Source organism: Cucurbita pepo, chromosome 9 (assembly GCF_057944985.1).
Source record: "Cucurbita pepo subsp. pepo isolate OVF chromosome 9, ASM5794498v1, whole genome shotgun sequence".
Lineage (NCBI taxonomy): Eukaryota > Viridiplantae > Streptophyta > Magnoliopsida > Cucurbitales > Cucurbitaceae > Cucurbita > Cucurbita pepo.
In genome coordinates this window covers 14,140,616-14,156,833 of record NC_141806.1, presented here as the reverse complement: position 1 = coordinate 14,156,833, position 16,218 = coordinate 14,140,616, and the positions used below count along the sequence as shown (strand labels likewise).

The 16,218-nt window shown below is 37.0% G+C and overlaps 2 protein-coding genes across 5 annotated transcripts; one reads left to right on the top strand and one right to left on the bottom strand.

The window, feature by feature from the left end:
• Positions 1–1,039: 1,039 nt before the first annotated feature.
• On the top strand, positions 1,040–9,179 carry LOC111802404 (DNA-binding protein RHL1). 4 transcript variants are annotated; one of them, XM_087126844.1, is made up of 13 exons: positions 1,040–1,420; positions 2,803–2,913; positions 3,049–3,135; positions 4,361–4,572; positions 5,924–6,041; positions 6,160–6,348; positions 6,514–6,553; positions 6,639–6,688; positions 6,759–6,836; positions 7,164–7,198; positions 8,098–8,136; positions 8,686–8,782; positions 8,919–9,179. In XM_087126844.1, the coding sequence occupies exons 1-13, from the start codon at positions 1,100–1,102 to the stop codon at positions 8,943–8,945; spliced, it is 1,404 nt and encodes a 467-aa protein (XP_086982970.1). In that variant the 5' UTR covers positions 1,040–1,099; the 3' UTR covers positions 8,946–9,179. The 4 variants fall into 4 exon arrangements, 3 of the variants coding, with proteins under 3 accessions (XP_086982970.1, XP_086982969.1, XP_023542520.2); XR_002816255.2 differs by having other exon boundaries at positions 1,041–1,420; positions 6,759–6,804; XM_087126843.1 differs by having other exon boundaries at positions 8,686–9,179.
• Positions 9,180–9,514: 335 nt separating this feature from the next.
• On the bottom strand, positions 9,515–14,863 carry LOC111802722 (putative metal-nicotianamine transporter YSL7). The gene is made up of 6 exons (XM_023687189.2): positions 14,116–14,863; positions 12,747–12,901; positions 12,348–12,445; positions 12,127–12,261; positions 11,228–11,417; positions 9,515–11,142 (listed from the first exon to the last, which is right to left on the bottom strand). Exons 1-6 carry the CDS (start codon positions 14,519–14,521, stop codon positions 10,039–10,041), a joined length of 2,088 nt encoding a protein of 695 aa, XP_023542957.1. The 5' UTR covers positions 14,522–14,863; the 3' UTR covers positions 9,515–10,038.
• Positions 14,864–16,218: the final 1,355 nt, after the last annotated feature.

Sequence of the window (16,218 nt, the reverse complement as noted above, 5' to 3'; positions counted from 1 at the left end):
CTTGGGTTTGGCTGCCCGTTCCGTCGTTACGGTTTGGGCTTATTATTTTATGGGCCTTCTGTTTTTTGGATTATTGGGCCTTCTGTTTGGGCCAATGCCTTCAATTTTGGGCCTGTTGCCTCCCATTTTGGGCCCGTGGGCTTCAACTCCAAGCTGGTTGGGTTTGGATGCCCGTTCCGTCGTTACGGTTTGGGCTTATTGTTTTCTGGGCCTTCCGTTTTTGGATGATTGTGCCTTCTGTTTGGGCCCGTTGCCTCCCATCTTGGGCCCGTTGACTTCAATTTTTGGGCCCATGGGCTTCAACTTTGGGCTTCGTTTTATGTAATTTGATATACAATTCTTTAGAACATCAAATTAAAATAATAATACTACTAATAAATAGTTAAAAAAAATTCAAATTGGTGTTGAAGGAATAGGGGTTGGAAAAACGAAATTTCGAGTTGGGTTCGGTTATGAACCAGATTCAAGCGGACGACATAACTGATCTATTTTTCAAGTTTAGTTGATTAGGACGAACCAATCCGATTTTTTGGACTTGGGCAACCTATTTTTTCAGGTTTAGTTGGGTTGGGTCGTCCATCCAATTATACATTTGTTTAAAATTATTTTAGAACGGTAAAGTTTCAATTCATAAACAGAACTTAATTTATCAAACATAAGCCATACCAAACAAAAATCAAATTCAATCCAACCCTTATTGTCTATATTATAGTTATTTGGCCCATCGAATCATACGAACATCCTCAATTATTACATGTTCGTGAAAAATATTGTTAAAATAATGTAAAAATAGACTAAAACATTAATTCTAAAAAAATCCACATTTAAATGCATTGAGTTTATATTAAACATTTTAGCCGTATTTTATCTATAGTTTTATAACCAAAAAAAAAAAAAAAATGTTGATGGTAATATTATAATTTTTAAGGGTTTTAAATAAAGAAGGCATATTTTTTTAGAATTTAACGAATGATTTTTAACCACAAAAAAAAAAAAAAAAAAAAAAAAAAAAAAAAAAAAAAGAATCTAAAAGAGGAAAGAAGGCTCGAGGGATCCGAGAATAGACCAGTGGGTCTGCAGCCCACTACCATCATCAGAAATGGCGCGAGGATCATCGTCTTCGAAGACGAACAAAGCGAACGCAGAGCTCGAACCGGAGATTGCAGCGCGAAAGCGGCTTAAGAAGCTCGCATTTTCCAATAATCTACTTTCAGGAACTCAGGCAAAGCCCCAAGCATGTCTGTGTCCTTCCGCAACCGTTCTGAAGCACAATGGCAAAGACATTGTCAAGAAATCTCACCGAAAGAACAGGTTCCTCTTCTCGTTTTCAGGCTTGCTCGCCCCCGTCAGTGGAGGCAAGATTGGTGAGCTCAAGGATTTGGGATCCAAGAATCCCATTCTCTATCTCGAATTTCCTCAGGTTTGTCTTTTCCCTTTCTGTTTCTATCTGATTTAAAAGGTTTCTACAGTCTTCTTCGCTTTCTTTTCCATACTGGTTCTCGTTTTTAGTATGATTGGAGGTGCTTATTCAGTATAAAATGATGTCGTAGTCTGCGTATTAGGCTGTTGTTTGTAATTTTCTACTACTTCTAATGCGTTTGATCGATGGTCCGAGCCAACACTCAGGTTTCTCCCACGTTTCTTCAATGTGTACTTATTTCCTTCTGGGTGGCCATGATTAATTGTATTTTTCGTGGGAATAGCTATGATAATCAAGGAAGCATGGGTGTCCTGAACTAAGAAAAGACAGAGAGTATAGGAGGTCAAAATTAAAGTTGCATCGAATATATAATGGCAAATTTATTATGAACAATGGTTTCTAGGGGACGATCTAGATACTGTTATCACAAATCTAAAGGGTAAGGATGAGCATTGTAACATGCCCTGCCATTGCTGACTCAATGGGGCCTATGGAGTGAGATCAAACTCTAGTTGGTAAGGTAAAATGATAATTGGAAATGTAGATATTAAGCAAGAAGGAAACATATTTTTTGGCACAACAAATTATATAATCCATAATTTAATCTACTAGACTTGTGAGATTCAAGAGAAGGTGGATTATTGGAAGTTGCAAATCCCAGTCAACAATTTTGTTATTCCCCAAGCATTTGAAGACCTAAACGAGTGATAAATCTCTTTATTGTTGAATCGAAGCATAATGGGTTTGGAAACTGCTGAGTAATGTCATTCAATTATTGATCAGTGAAGTATATTTGATTAGTCAACACTGCAAAATTGAAGAACCAGCTTTCAACCATGACCTTACATGAACAAGATTTGTTCTATAGGTTGTACAACCATGTCTTCGAGTTCTAGAGAGACCACATGATTATTTTTTTTAATGTAAATAAAATTATTTGGTTACTTTGAAGTTTGTATTTTAGCGATAAGTCGTGATTAATATCACATTATCTATCAGTCGTTCTATAATTATCAGTATTCAATAGAACTAATTTACAATCTAATTAATCATTGTTTTACTTAACTCATATCTCCAATGATATTTTTTCTTCTTGTGTATCAGTTTGAGCTTAATAAGAGAAAATGAGATGCTGGGCTCAGCATTTGAGTCCTAGATAAACTCATTTGACCATTATAGCTTTAAAGTGAGTTAAATTTATGATGGTCTTTGTTGTTATTGGCTTATTATTTACTTTCGCCTTATTTTGAGGTGTAAATTGCTTTCCTATACTTTCCGCAAATATCCATTGATTTATTTCTTGAATGCTGATGTAGATGTTTTGTGGTCATTAAGAATCAAGTGGTGGAGTCGTTCTGACTTCTATTTCTTTTGCCTTTCAGGGACGTATGAAGTTGTTTGGAACTATAATGTATCCGAAGAACAGATATTTGACTTTGCAGTTTTCTAGAGGAGGAAAGAATGTGACATGTGAAGATTACTTTGATAATATGGTTAGTCACTATAAAAAAATTAAAAAAAAAAATCCCCAGAAAAAATTCACTGTCAAATGTCTAGTTTAACACTGTTCTGGTGTAAACACTTCGTTTTCTTGGTATTTAAAGAAGCCTTCTTTTCTCTGACTGCAGATTGTCTTTTCTGATGCATGGTGGATTGGAACAAAAGATGAAAATCGAGAGGAGGCTCGTCTCGATTTTCCGAAAGAATTGTCTATGGTAAGTTTTTGGATAATTTTTAGGTTCTTAAAGTGCAATCTCCTTATGGTTTCTCGAGTACTCCTACCATTCCGGTGTAAAATTATTGCAAGGATCTCTATTGGGTAAAATTTAACCACAGCAAAGGACCAAATTTTGGTATCAACAATCTCGATTTTCAAGATCATTTATGGAGCAGAAGAGTGGAAATGCATCCTCTTCTGAGAGTCACAGAATAATTTATGCTGTGAGAGGACAATAAGTTTTGTTGTCTAAACTTTTTAATTTCCTTGATTGACCATTTAGCAAAAAAGTAAGAAACTTAACTGGGCAGAGTCCTTACTGTTAAAAACAGTCGCTGTTTCGTAAAGTTCATGGTTTTTAACTAGTAACTCTACTTGGGACCTCCATGAAGCTGATTTTATTGTTTTAAGAAACCTAATTTACTATTTCTAATTTTCTTATTATGTTTTTATACTGAAGTTATCCGTTGGGCTGGTCAATATCATTGCTCTAGATTACTGTTTGGTCCATATTTGTGTACTTGTTCTTCCAGTCCTGTGGATTTTTCTTATTATATATATTTTTCCTTTAGTCCGCTTTTACCACTTGTAATTAGCTAGAATAATTGTATATATTCTAGTGCCATATCTTTCCATGGAGGATTATATATGTAACAGCCCAAACCCACCACTAGCAGATATTGTCTGCTTTGGGTTTTCCCTTTCGGGCTTCCCCTCAAGGCTTTAAAACGCGTTTTTCAGAGTTACACAGGGGAACCGGTGCTCATCCAGATACTGTCCTCTTTGGGTTTTCCCTTCTGGGCTTCCCCTCAAGGTTTTTTGGGCTTTCCCTTATGGGCTTCCCCATTACGTGTCTTCTAGGAAAAGGTTTCCACACCCTTATAAAGGGTGTTTCATTCTCCTCCCCAACCAATGTGGTGAACGACGGCCGTCACTATAACGGTCCTAAGGTAGCGAAATTCCTTTACCTGACTGACCTACACCTTTGACCCACAATCCATTGGTTGGGGAGAAGAACGAAACACCCTTTATAAGGGTGTGGAAACCTCTCCCTAGTAGACGCGTTTTAAAAACCTTGAGGGAAAGCCCAAAGAGGACAATATCTGCTAGCGATGGGCCTGGGCCGTTACAATATATGAACCTTCTTGTATGGTTGCTTTGGTGGGTCTGCACTGTTTTATTTGGTTCAGAAAATTTTCCAACTTCTAGCTCTTATATGTCAGGTACAATGTGGTGAATATGACTTTAATGGTGGTGCTGGTGTTGTCACTACGATTAAGCCGAGTGCTCAAAAGAAGGGAATCAACCGTGTTGAAGAAAACTCCCTTAGAGGAGAACATGGAGACGACTTAGTAGACCTCGAAGACAACATGACAACTCCTATAAAGACTACACCAGTTAGACATTCCGAAAGATCTGCTGGAAAAGTATTCAAGTATTACCCGTTGCATATATTGTTACTGTGTGAATATTATATTATTATCAATAAGGCAGAAAGCCATAGGGTTTCTTGTCAAATAATTTTTTGCATCAAATGTCATTTCATCAGCTGTCCATTCTAGGATTGGTAGAATATTATGCTGCATGACCAAATTATATTTACATGTTTGGCACTTGATTTATGCTTTTAAAAGTTTGAACTTCAAAATCTATTTTTCAAAGAGTTCCACAGGGTTTTAGCTTGTCTTCGATTTTCTTAGGTGCGTTCTATAGGTTTGTGGTGTTTGCTGTTTTTTGAGGGGTTTGGTCGGGAAGAAATTGTCTTCAAGAAATGGAAAACTCTTGAGAGGTAGCGAGGGATCTTATTATTTCATAGTCACCTATTAAGCTTCTGATGTTTCCTGAAGCTGAGACTGCGATTGGAAATTAAGAAACTAGCCATTAAAATGTGTTACCATATCAAAGGAAAATACATAGGTTTACCAAGAATTCGAGAGGCGTACTCTTCCCTATAAAGCTCGTTAACTAATTATTAGTATACCTCTTATAAAAATAATTAATAATTGATAATACCATTACTAACAGTCCTAGTTTTAAACATTTTTTCAATCATCTTTTCATTTCTATGATCTTAGCTAATTGGGGAGCCTTTTTAACTTTGGCTTTTGGGAGGCTTTTGCCTTGAGTTATGTATTTTGTTAATGAAGAAAATTAGTTTCCTTAAAGAAATGTCCACGTTAAGTTCTTCACATTCTTGGAGAAATTACCACAACTTTGCACCATTGTGGTATCATTATATCCATTTCTACAGTCTTCTATTATTCCTAAACGTTGTAGGATCAATTTACGGTATGGGAAATAGGCAGAAGCAAAGTAGAAATTGGGAAGGCTATCAGTACAAATAGCATCTAGATTGATGGCATTGCCCGTGTCGAGTAATAACTACACATACTCTAGGTAAAGTGGACGAATGAAACTGCATTGATCCTAGATGTTTCTTGAGCTCAACTACCTTAAGACCGTTCAGACTTTCAGATTCTTTCCCTTCATCATTCAGGTCATGCTGATTGCTAGACAGTAGTAAATTGCTTTGTATCTATAATTCTTACAAGGCTATACAAGCATGAACCAACCAACTGAATTATTGAATCCATTTTTTCTCAGGTTGGTAGACAAATAGTTTTTGAACAAGTTCACAGTTCAAATATGAGTTAACTGCAACTTCTTGATTCCCAATATTCCTATTCGTGTTGAAGCTTATTTCAGTTAATTCAACTGACCATGTTTTTGTGTTTCTGTCGAGCAAAATAATTTCATTGTTAAATTTATTTCCTTTTCTTGTCAAGTTTTGCAGAGGCTTCTTCTGAGGATGAGTCTGCTGGCACTTGCGATGATTTGTCTGAAGGGGAAGAAAAGAATGTTGTCAAACATGAACCTTCAATCGGAGATCATGCTAGTGAAAATGTCCTGTTCATAATTCTTGAGTAGTTTGTTTTAATTCATTTTCTCATCTCTGCAGCTTTCAATTTCTGTTGATTCAATCTTAACTTTCATACTTGTTGCTCTTAATTGATTACTACAGACGGAAGAGGTCTCTCTTGATTCTAAAGATGTAGATGCTGTAGAAAAATCTCCAATTCTTCAAGGTGATCAAGAATCAATTTCTAAGACTAAAAGAAGTTCTCGGGCTAAGGGAAATGCTCAGAGTAGTAATCGTGGTATACTCGTCCAGCCTACTCTACATAGTTTGTTCAAGAAAGTGGAGGAGAAGGTAATATCTGAAGTCCTTCAATTAAATATGTCGAGATAGGTTGCGGTTTCGAATCCATTTACTGATGAAACTGCATAAATCTCTTGATCTTTCGCCAATAAATCCTCCAAAATGTCGTATCTTTAAGGTTCATATTTATTTACAATGAATGCTTACTGTTTTCAGAGGACACCAAGAAGGTCAAAGAGATCTTCAACATCTAAAGGTTCTAATTTTCGTCATTGATTTTATTATCATGATCATGAGAATACTACAATAACATCAGAATCTGAAATTTTGGTTTTCTACAGTTTCTGCCCAAAAGGTGCAGCTTTCTGGTTCAAAGCGAAAGATTGACCAGGTGATACATCTTATAATTTTTTTTTTATTCTCCGGGAAATAACCATAATGGATCGTTTTGTATTTTTCAGGACGAAGGATCAAGGAAAAGGAGGGTTGTCCGGGTTCAAGACGATGGTCAATCTCGCATGCTCTCTCTGTTTACTTCAGTTATTTCTCAAACAGGCTTATATATTGTCATAATTAGCTTGCTAAGAATTTGTAGTAGATCTAATTGTAGTTTTTCAATTCCACAAGATAGATGTGCATTTTGTATTCCGGCTAATTTTCGTTTGCTGTCTAATCGCTACATATAACACATACTTTTAAGTTTCCATCCGATTCTCCTAGGCGTAAGTACTTATATTCGGAGTCGGTTCATGAAATTTTGGGTTCTTTAGTTACCTAGTGTAGCTTTATTACACCCTGAGCTGATTGAGTTTATATATCGTGTTTTACATTGTCAATTGATGTATAGCTGCTCTTTGAATTTGCAGGAGGAAAAGTCACGAGGAAGGATACAGAATATGAGGTATTAGTGCCATTTGTACAAATTGTTCTTTTAAATGATTTGTTGCGTTATTAACTTATGGCTGCAACGACCAGAAGTATCTTAATAGAAATGAACTTAGCTGCTGGTGGTTTCCAAATCAAACTAATCAAAATAGTATTAAGCTTCGGGCCAGTTTCAGATCGTTTCAAGAAAGCTGACTGTGTAGTGAAGGAACCCGACTTCTCGAAAGACCAGTAAGCTTTGTCAACTCCTTCCCCCAGCCTAATCAAATCAATCACAGAGATCAAACCCAACCAGCTATCAAACTCTAAAAAATGCTCCTTCTAAAACCAAGGTCCCGATCATTCTGCTCCGCGTTCCAACACGGTGATCGTGGCTTCCTTCTTAAGAGGGATTGAAAAGGTCTGGAAAGCAAACGCAAACGAATTGTTCCCCACCCACTTGTCACACAGAACTCGATTCTTTCACCATAATTAACTTTAAAACTCGCATGGTTGACTAACAGAACACTTTTTTTAGCAATCTCCACCACCCAATGTCTAGTTTTGGAGGCACCTTTAGGAGCAAGGGATAGCCACCCGAGGGGCTCACAGCCTTAAAGACTCGATTTCTCTTCTCCACAGACGTTTTCTTCTCGAGTGAACCTCCACAACCATTTTAAGGGCGTTGTTTGTTTGCCTCATGGACCTTATGCCGAGACTCCCTAACAAATTTCTCACTAGAGATAATCTTAGTGGCCATTCCTTCTTTTGTTTAAGGCTCTAGAAAACTTGCCTCATCATGTTACATGTAAGGGTTTAAAATTTTAATACTCTCTGAATTTGTATCTCTGTAGAATCTACTTCCTTTTGCCATTCACTTGAGTGTGGTATGAAATGATCATTGTATGCTAAATATGGCTTATCTTTATCTTGTAGGTTGAAGATGACATTGAAGAGTTGTCGAGCTCTCAAGAGGTTAGTGTTCACTACCTATTATATAGCCATCTGCATACTTCTCCCATGATTTCCAGAATATTGGATTGGAAGTTAGTTGGGCCATAGGTTTGTACTCATTTTGGAGTCTGATGTAATTATTTGGCTGAACTACTCTTTTGCTGGTAGTAGTACATATAGTCATTTCTCACTTCACTCTTTTAACTATTAATTATTTGGCCTAACCCCTACCCCATGTAATCTTCTTATTATCGTGCCTCGCACCATGTTTGTCGAAAAGTCGTCATTTCTATATTGGATAATTATCTATTTCATGTAAAGTTAAGAACAAAACATGTTCCCCACATGCCTAAATATAGTTCTCGACCATGATCACCAAAAAGCGTCAACATTATCATAGACTTTTTGGATGCAATGCATGTGGTTCGATTGAAGTGTTCGTTATAAGATGAAATCAATCATTCAGGGACTGAATAAATAGTTTTAACTGACCATATTCCTTGAGTTTCTTGTATGAATATTAGATTAGGATCTTGCACAGTTTTACTCACAATTTTGCTTGTCATTTAGGACACTGATGAAGATTGGACAAGTTGAGGTCGTTACATTCTACAATGGTAAGCCGCAGCAGCAGCTAGGATGCATTGCAGAGGTTATCATATTCAAAGTAAGAGAATGCTCTACCAGTTTCTTTGAAAAGCTGCTGGCATACTGAAATTAAAGAGATTTAACCATAAAATAATATTGAAGTTAAGTTTTTACCATATTGTTAGTCATGTAAAATTCTGTTTTTGATATACCCGAGAGAAACTGTTACCCTTTTCTTGTGAACGGCGGCCGCAACTATAACGGTCCTAAGGTAGCGAAATTCCTTGTCGGATAAGTTCTGACCCGCATGAAAGGCGCAACGATTTGGGTTTAGGGGAAATTTTCAGCTTAAAAGTTCAAAAGTATCCACAAGATTTGTATGCAATTTATAAACTCTCAATTGTCTGTATTGTATGTATGTATTATGGTATTATGAAGTTTTCTATATTTTATGTTAAATTTAGACCTTAACAATATTTACGAGTATGATTAGATATTAAGATCTGATAGTATATCAAGTAATGAGGTAATTTCCACAACATCTTGACCAACAATTTCTTCTCCATGTGAGGGTCCAACCCATAAAAGGGTCTATTTGACAAACTATTCATGTATGTGTTACTTGAAGTTGCTTTTAAACATTAAGCTACTCGTCCAATTGGCCTCTTCGATTGTTGCTCGGGCAATAGCAACAAACTACAGGCTCGAGAGACCTCTATGCCTGAAAGAAAGAAGGGAAGAGCTACTCTCTAACTTACGCAATTAGTAACTTACGCAATTAGTAGAACACAGAGGAAGAACGTACTTGATCTCTACAAGCTTGAGAGACTTCCTTACCCTAAAGAAAGAAGGGAAGAGCTACTCTCGAACTTCGGACTTACGCAATTGGTAGGACACAGAGGAAAAACGTATTTCACTTTTTTGTTTCGTCCTTTACATATGCATTTAGAGTATTTATAAAATTTTATTGGATGATTACAATATTTGAAAACGTAAGCTAACAAGAAGACAATCCTATCCCAGAAATCACACTTATACGTAAATAAGATTTTTTTTTTTTCACTGTTCTATGCAGCAAAAATACATGACACAACAAGACCATATTTTTCATCATTGTCTGGTAAAATTTTACCTACTTATCCCACTTTCTATCTACCGATCAACAGAATGAACCCTGGCCCTCCAATGCCCCAAAGAAGCTAAAATAAGAGGCTCTTTTACAACATAAACAAACCAAAAGGAGGACGGAGCCTATAGAGATGAATATAGCTACCACAAAGCTACAGAGAAATTTAAAAAATATAAAAAAAAAAAAAAAAAAAAAAACTCGAAATTTCAGATGGACGAGCTTAGGAACTTATCTACTTTTGCGTTGTTTGAGCTTGATAGGAACTTCATGCATATTGGTGCCTTGACTCCCGCTAGAGCCAGAATTGAACTCGGCAAAGTCCAAATCCCGTCCCCACATATCAAACCCGATGCGACAGCTGGACCAAAGGCATCGGCCTTGGTTTTGTTTAGCTTCTGCCACACAAACAATATCAGACTTCCAAGGCTCATATCAATTGTGAAGTATGGCCCTATATAGAATGGTATTGCCATTGCCATTGGTAGAGGAATGAACCTTGCCCACTTCTTTGGTATCAAGTCTTTAATCAAGTTAATCAAAATGGAGGTGGCAAAGAACACGTAACATAAGGTCATACAATTCTTTGGTAGACTCGAGACGCCTTCAACACCTAACACGGCCATGTTGCGAAAAAGAACTGCATTAGGGGCAGTGTATTCACCAGTTGGAAGACCAAGATCATCAAATGCCTTGTAAAAGAGCCAAAAGACACAAGGGGAAATAATGCAGCCCATTGTTGTGCCTACTACTTGGCTGACAAACATGGATCGAGGTGAAGCCAAAGTTAGATAGCCAGTCTTGAAATCCTGCATTAGGTCAGAGGCAGTGGAGACAATATTCATCAAGACCCCACAAGCTGATAGACCAGCAACAACGCCCCCATGCAAAGGTCCAGCCCAGGCACCAATGGTGAAAATGGCAAGCTTTCCATAGGTGGATGCCAGAGACCAATCCGTGAGTCCACATCCATATGCATTACAGAAGGCCAAGACAGGAGCAAAGATGTAGATGACCAAGATATAATACCACTTCAGCTGGGTAAAAATGTGCGGAAGAGTATTAATCGACACTACAGCAATCACAACATAGCCTCCAATGGCAAACCAGATTGGTATTTGATCCTTTAGAAAAAGTTGTTTCCTTCGTTCATCGTCATAAGATAACTCAGACCTGGATGAATTTTCCGAGGATAACTCTTCGGTATCTCTTTTGTGTCGAAGTTGGTGGAGCAAGCCCGAGAGGGTCCGAGTCAATACCTTGAAGAAGTTGTACAGGCCATCACCAAGAATTATGGCTATTGCTATAAATACCTGAGATCAATGTCAAAATAAGTTCCCTTTAAGAGATCTTTTTTAGGAGAAAGATAGTATGCTTGTTTAAGATGGAAGATCTCACCTTGTAACCTTCAAGTCCACTTAGGTCGTCTGAGCTCAATTTCTCACTATACCATTGACCTTTTTTTTCTTCTATGAGAGGCCACATTATGCCCCAAGAGATAATTCCTCCAACAAGCACAGATACATTTATTATGTGGGGGCAAATCATCCCTACTCCAATATATGTTGCTGAGAAGTCAAAGTAAAACCTACATATTAACCAGAGGAACACAGTGATCCACATATTACAATATCTTGACATTGCAAGAATATATTTGTAACGGCCCAAGCCATCCGCTAGCAGATATTGTCCTCTTTAAGCTTTCCCTTTTGGGCTTCCCCTTGAGGTTTTTAAAACCGGAGAGGTTTCCACACCCTTATAAAGGGTGTTTCGTTCTCCTCCCCAACTGATGTGGGGTCTCACAATCCACACCCCTTTGAGACTCAGCGTTCTCGTTGGCACTCGTTCCCTTCTCCAATCGATGTGCGACCTCCCAAATCCACCCCCCTTCGAGGTCCAGCATCCTTACTGGCACACCTCCTCGTGTCCACCCCCCTCCGGTGCTCAGCCTCCTCGCTAGCACATCGCTCAGTGTCTGGCTCTGATACCAATTGTAACGGCCCAAACCCACCGACAGTAGATATTGTCCTCTTTGAGCTTTCCCTTTCGAGCTTCCCCTCAAGGTTTTTAAAACGTGTCTACTGGGGAGAGGTTTCCACACTCTTATAAAGAGTGTTTCGTTTTCCTCCCCAACCGATATAGTATCTCACAATATTTTATGCTTGGAAACTTTAAATCTTCGTATGTTGACGAAGAAGGAATATATAAAAGATATAGCAATCATGTTCATTGAAACAACACTAACTTAGAAGGATCAGCCAAAAAATCAAAGTGGAGGAATTAGAAATATGTTATACTTGTTTGCATATGCTTTGAGCCCGAACGTTGGAAAGTGTGCAAACCCACAACCATCTGCAGTCATAAAGAACCATTGAAAAAAGCCCCACAAGAAGCTCACAGAGAAAAATCTGCCAAGCATTTTCACCTGCTTCCTGTAAGATCAGGCAAAAATATAGTATACATTAGAGTGACTTCACTTATATATGATTATAATTTATCATATATGAAAGCACATTACTTTGCTAGTGCAGCTCCTCGGGGAGTATGGAAACTATTAATCAAATGAGCAGTTGCAGTACCACTTGGATAAGTTAATTTGAAGTCTATGACCATGATCTGCAATTAATCAGAGGCCAAAGTGATCAAGATGATCATGGATAATGTCAAGTCAACATTGTATTGCATTGCAACATCAACTTGTTAAACGAAACATAAATATCTAGAAATAGTTTTAAGTGTTTTTTAATCACAGAATATACCATCAAGAATCTAAGAACAATAAGGTCTCCACATTAATTTCTGTTGCACTAAAGTTTTCACAGCTTATTTTGGGATAAAACCAACTTTGAAGCTTTAGTTGTACTACTAAACTGATTTTTTTTATAATTACTTTGAAACTCGCAACGTGGCAGCATACCTTTCGCAAGGGTACAACCGAGAAAAGTCCAAGAAAGCTAACAACAAATAGAAACCCAATCATCCATCCCAATGATGGATCTTTGAAATCTTTACTGCCTGATGATTTATGAGCAATCCGTTCGCTCATTCCAAATAAGTAACTTCCAAAACCTCCTGTCAATAGAAAAAAAGAAAACACAAGATACAAATTAGTCTAACACAAATCAGGAATTAGTTAGAAATCTGTCTATGGATGTTTATCATTTCTAATGATGTGGAATAATAGTCTACCGGATTCTCCCACACCAGAAACAGATATCAATCTCAAATAAAATTTTACTCTTGGAAGCCGTAACGGCCCAAGCCTACTGCTAGCAGATATTGTGTCCTTTGGGCTTTCCCTCAAGGCTTTAAAACGCATCTGCTAGGGAAGGTTTCCACACCCTTATAAAGGGTGTTTTGTTCTCCTCCCCAACCAATGTGGGACATCACAATTCACCCCCTTCGGGACCCAACGTCCTCGATGTGGGACCCTCGCCAAATCCACCCCTTTGGGGCCCAGCATCCTTACTGGCACACCACCTCGTGTCTACCCCTCTTCGGGGAACAGCGAGAAGGCTGGCACATCGTCCGGCGTCTGACTCTGATACCATTTGTAACGGCTCAAGCCCACTACTAGCAAATATTGTTCTCTTTCCGCTTTCCCTTTCAGACTTCCTCTCAAGGCTTTAAAAGGCGTCTACTAGGGGAAGATTTCCACACCCTTATAAAGGGTGTTTTGTTCTCCTCCCCAACCAATGGGACATCACACAAATAGCCTTAGTAAACTGGTCTCCTATTTCATTTCTCAGATCAAAGTGTAGCAATGAAGAAAGTATCACAGAATTCTGGACAAATGAGAAAAAAAAAAAAAAAAAATTCTTCAATTGAAAGAGGATGGATGATAAAAGCTCCTCTCATGGTGATGAAAAACCAAGGAAAAAGTGCAGTAAAAGTAGCTGATCTTCCAAGGAATGGTCAGAGATGAGATATAAACGTACTTATATTGGAAGAAAGTTTTTCTGATTGTTTTGGTGCAAGTTGCAACAACTTCCATTAGAAGAAACAAATAACAAAAACAAGATCACGCCCATAAAAATATAAAGTTAATTACAAGCAAACGGCAAACATTCTTCACCCCAAACAGGTTTGACAGCAGTCACAATTATCAGACCTCCCATTAGAAGAAATTTGACCATAAAAGTACGCAAGAATCTGCGCTAAGAACGCATAAAAAGAAATGAAAAAAGAACGGTAATGAAAGCTTGAAATCGAACTCTGTTTCCCCGTCCACATCAAGTGTAAACAATAATCTACGACCAGTGAATGAAAATGGATAAGAGACAAACCGCTGAAAGCGATGCCAGACGAGGCAACAACGCAGGTTTGGATGACGGTGTTCTCCTGCCTGGTGAAAGGCTGCCTCAAGAAGCCTGATCTCTCCAAAAATTTCGTCCATGATTTGACGAAGAAAAATCCTAACAGACCAGCAGATACGTTGAGTGAAGGTATAATGCCAGTGGTTAGATTGAGTTTCATTACAATAACGCTGAACAAAATGCTCAACCAAAAACTGACGAAAAAAGCCCTAAATGTTAGCTGCTTCCTCCATGAAGGAACTTCTTGATCTTCAAAGAACTGCTCGATCGACAGTACTCCACCTACTCCCCCAAATCTCTGCCTGTTCTTCTGATTTGGATCGCGTTCACAATCCAAACGCTTCACTACATCATCCTCAACTCCTTTCTCCTCCATAGTGACTTCAAATCGACGACTTAGAGGTTGGAATCAGAGCTAGGAAGTGAAACTGCTGATGAAATGAAACAAAGAAGTCGAATTCACAAAAACCGTATAGATGTTGAGGATGTTGCTGTCTATTGATTCGCGGATTGAAATTTATTCGAGACGAGACAAAAAAAATTGGCAAAATTATACTCCGATTGACTTCCAAGGCGGCGAATTTCAGGGAATCCATGATCTCGATAGTGATAGGATTCGCCAACTTGCCCCGTAGAAATTTCTTCACTTCGCTCGGGTTAATGCATCGATCGACCTCCAACTTCCCGCGGTACAAAATTGGATAGAATGGATTGGATTCTGTATTCTCTTTTCTTTTTCTTTTAAAATTATAAATAATTAAGGATAAATTTAGGCCATAAAAACAATTTTTCAATTAATTCATTCAATAAATAAATAAATAAATTAATTAATTAATTAATTAAAGCAAATAATTTAATAACATCAATTTTAGCATTAGGAAAATTTTAAAAATTTAACTTTTAATTTCTCGTCTGTTTTCTCGTAAAAATATTTTTATCGTGATTTTCGTTCAACGAAATTTAATAATTTTATTTATTTATTACAAATATATTCATAGACGTTTAATGTATAATTCAAAATTATTAAATTTATTAGAATATTAAAGGAAAAATTAATGACGGTAAACGGTATATTTACGTGGATTAAAGTAAAAGAATACAAATTTTTTAAAAATAAAAATATTTTATTTTTTATAACTTAACATAAATAATAATATTATTAAGAAATTTACTTGCAATATTAATTTGGACTTAAATAAAAGGAGCCTTAGACAGTGGACACGTGCCTCGATAGCTGGAAACGGTACCGTATTGGCATAATTAAATATTAATAGCTGAAAAAGAAGAAGCAACGTGGGCCCCACATTACATAAAGATGCGTGCAATCCAATGAATATGACCACAGTGCCAAAGATCTTGGAGACAACAAATTAATATTATTATTATTTTAAATTAAATTCCACTGACACCTATTAATTATGTTTTTTAAAAGAAAAAAAATAAAAAACTCGAACTGACCGTTTGAAAAAAATAATCCAAAAAACTTGAAAGAGTCAATAATTTGATTAAAATATTTTTTTTATACGCAAGTAAATTGTTGTTATAAAATTTTTAAAAGATGTAATTTTTATAGCATAGTTCGATAATTCAGTACATGTATAAAATATATTTGATTTAGGTTTTTGGGTCAATTATTTTATTTTTTTATTTTTAAGAAAAATAAAATATTACTGCATCAAATATTTATTGATTTACTTCCTCTCCTCGTATTACTGCATTCACTTTCTCAACAGAAAAGGATCATAACGGTCAGATCTTAGTCTTTGTTTACAATTAACAATTTACCAACAAGTTTTGGGTAATTAGTTTAGTTTAAAAGGAGTCCGAATCAGAATTAATAAGGTTTCAAATAACAAGAAGGCGAGCTGATTCACTTTAATCTAGGAAAAAGCCTAGTAAGCTACCAACAAGGTGCAGGTCACATGACCTACAGCTTGACCTTTGCCTTTTAAGGTTGTGCACTACGTCCCGAGCATTCGCAAGATACCCCTTAAACAGAGTTTGGTGTTTGCTCCTACATGAAAATTTGTATGCACATCGATGAAATTTTTTCCAACCCACTATCGAGTTATG

What these genes read in the sequence shown, in the direction of transcription:
- LOC111802722 (XM_023687189.2), bottom strand. Translation starts at nt 14,521, where the DNA reads ATGGAGGAGAAAGGAGTTGAGGATGATGTAGTGAAGCGTTTGGATTGT. An exon ending in CGAGGAGCTGCACTAGCAAA is followed by an intron (nt 12,262 to 12,347) that starts GTAATGTGCTTT and finishes CTGATCTTACAG; the next exon opens with GAAGCAGGTGAAAATGCTTG. An exon ending in GTGGACTTGAAGGTTACAAG is followed by an intron (nt 11,143 to 11,227) that starts GTGAGATCTTCC and finishes CATTGATCTCAG; the next exon opens with GTATTTATAGCAATAGCCAT.
- LOC111802404 (XM_087126843.1), top strand. Translation starts at nt 1,100, where the DNA reads ATGGCGCGAGGATCATCGTCTTCGAAGACGAACAAAGCGAACGCAGAG. An exon ending in TTCCGAAAGAATTGTCTATG is followed by an intron (nt 3,136 to 4,360) that starts GTAAGTTTTTGG and finishes CTTATATGTCAG; the next exon opens with GTACAATGTGGTGAATATGA. An exon ending in GAGATCTTCAACATCTAAAG is followed by an intron (nt 6,554 to 6,638) that starts GTTCTAATTTTC and finishes GGTTTTCTACAG; the next exon opens with TTTCTGCCCAAAAGGTGCAG.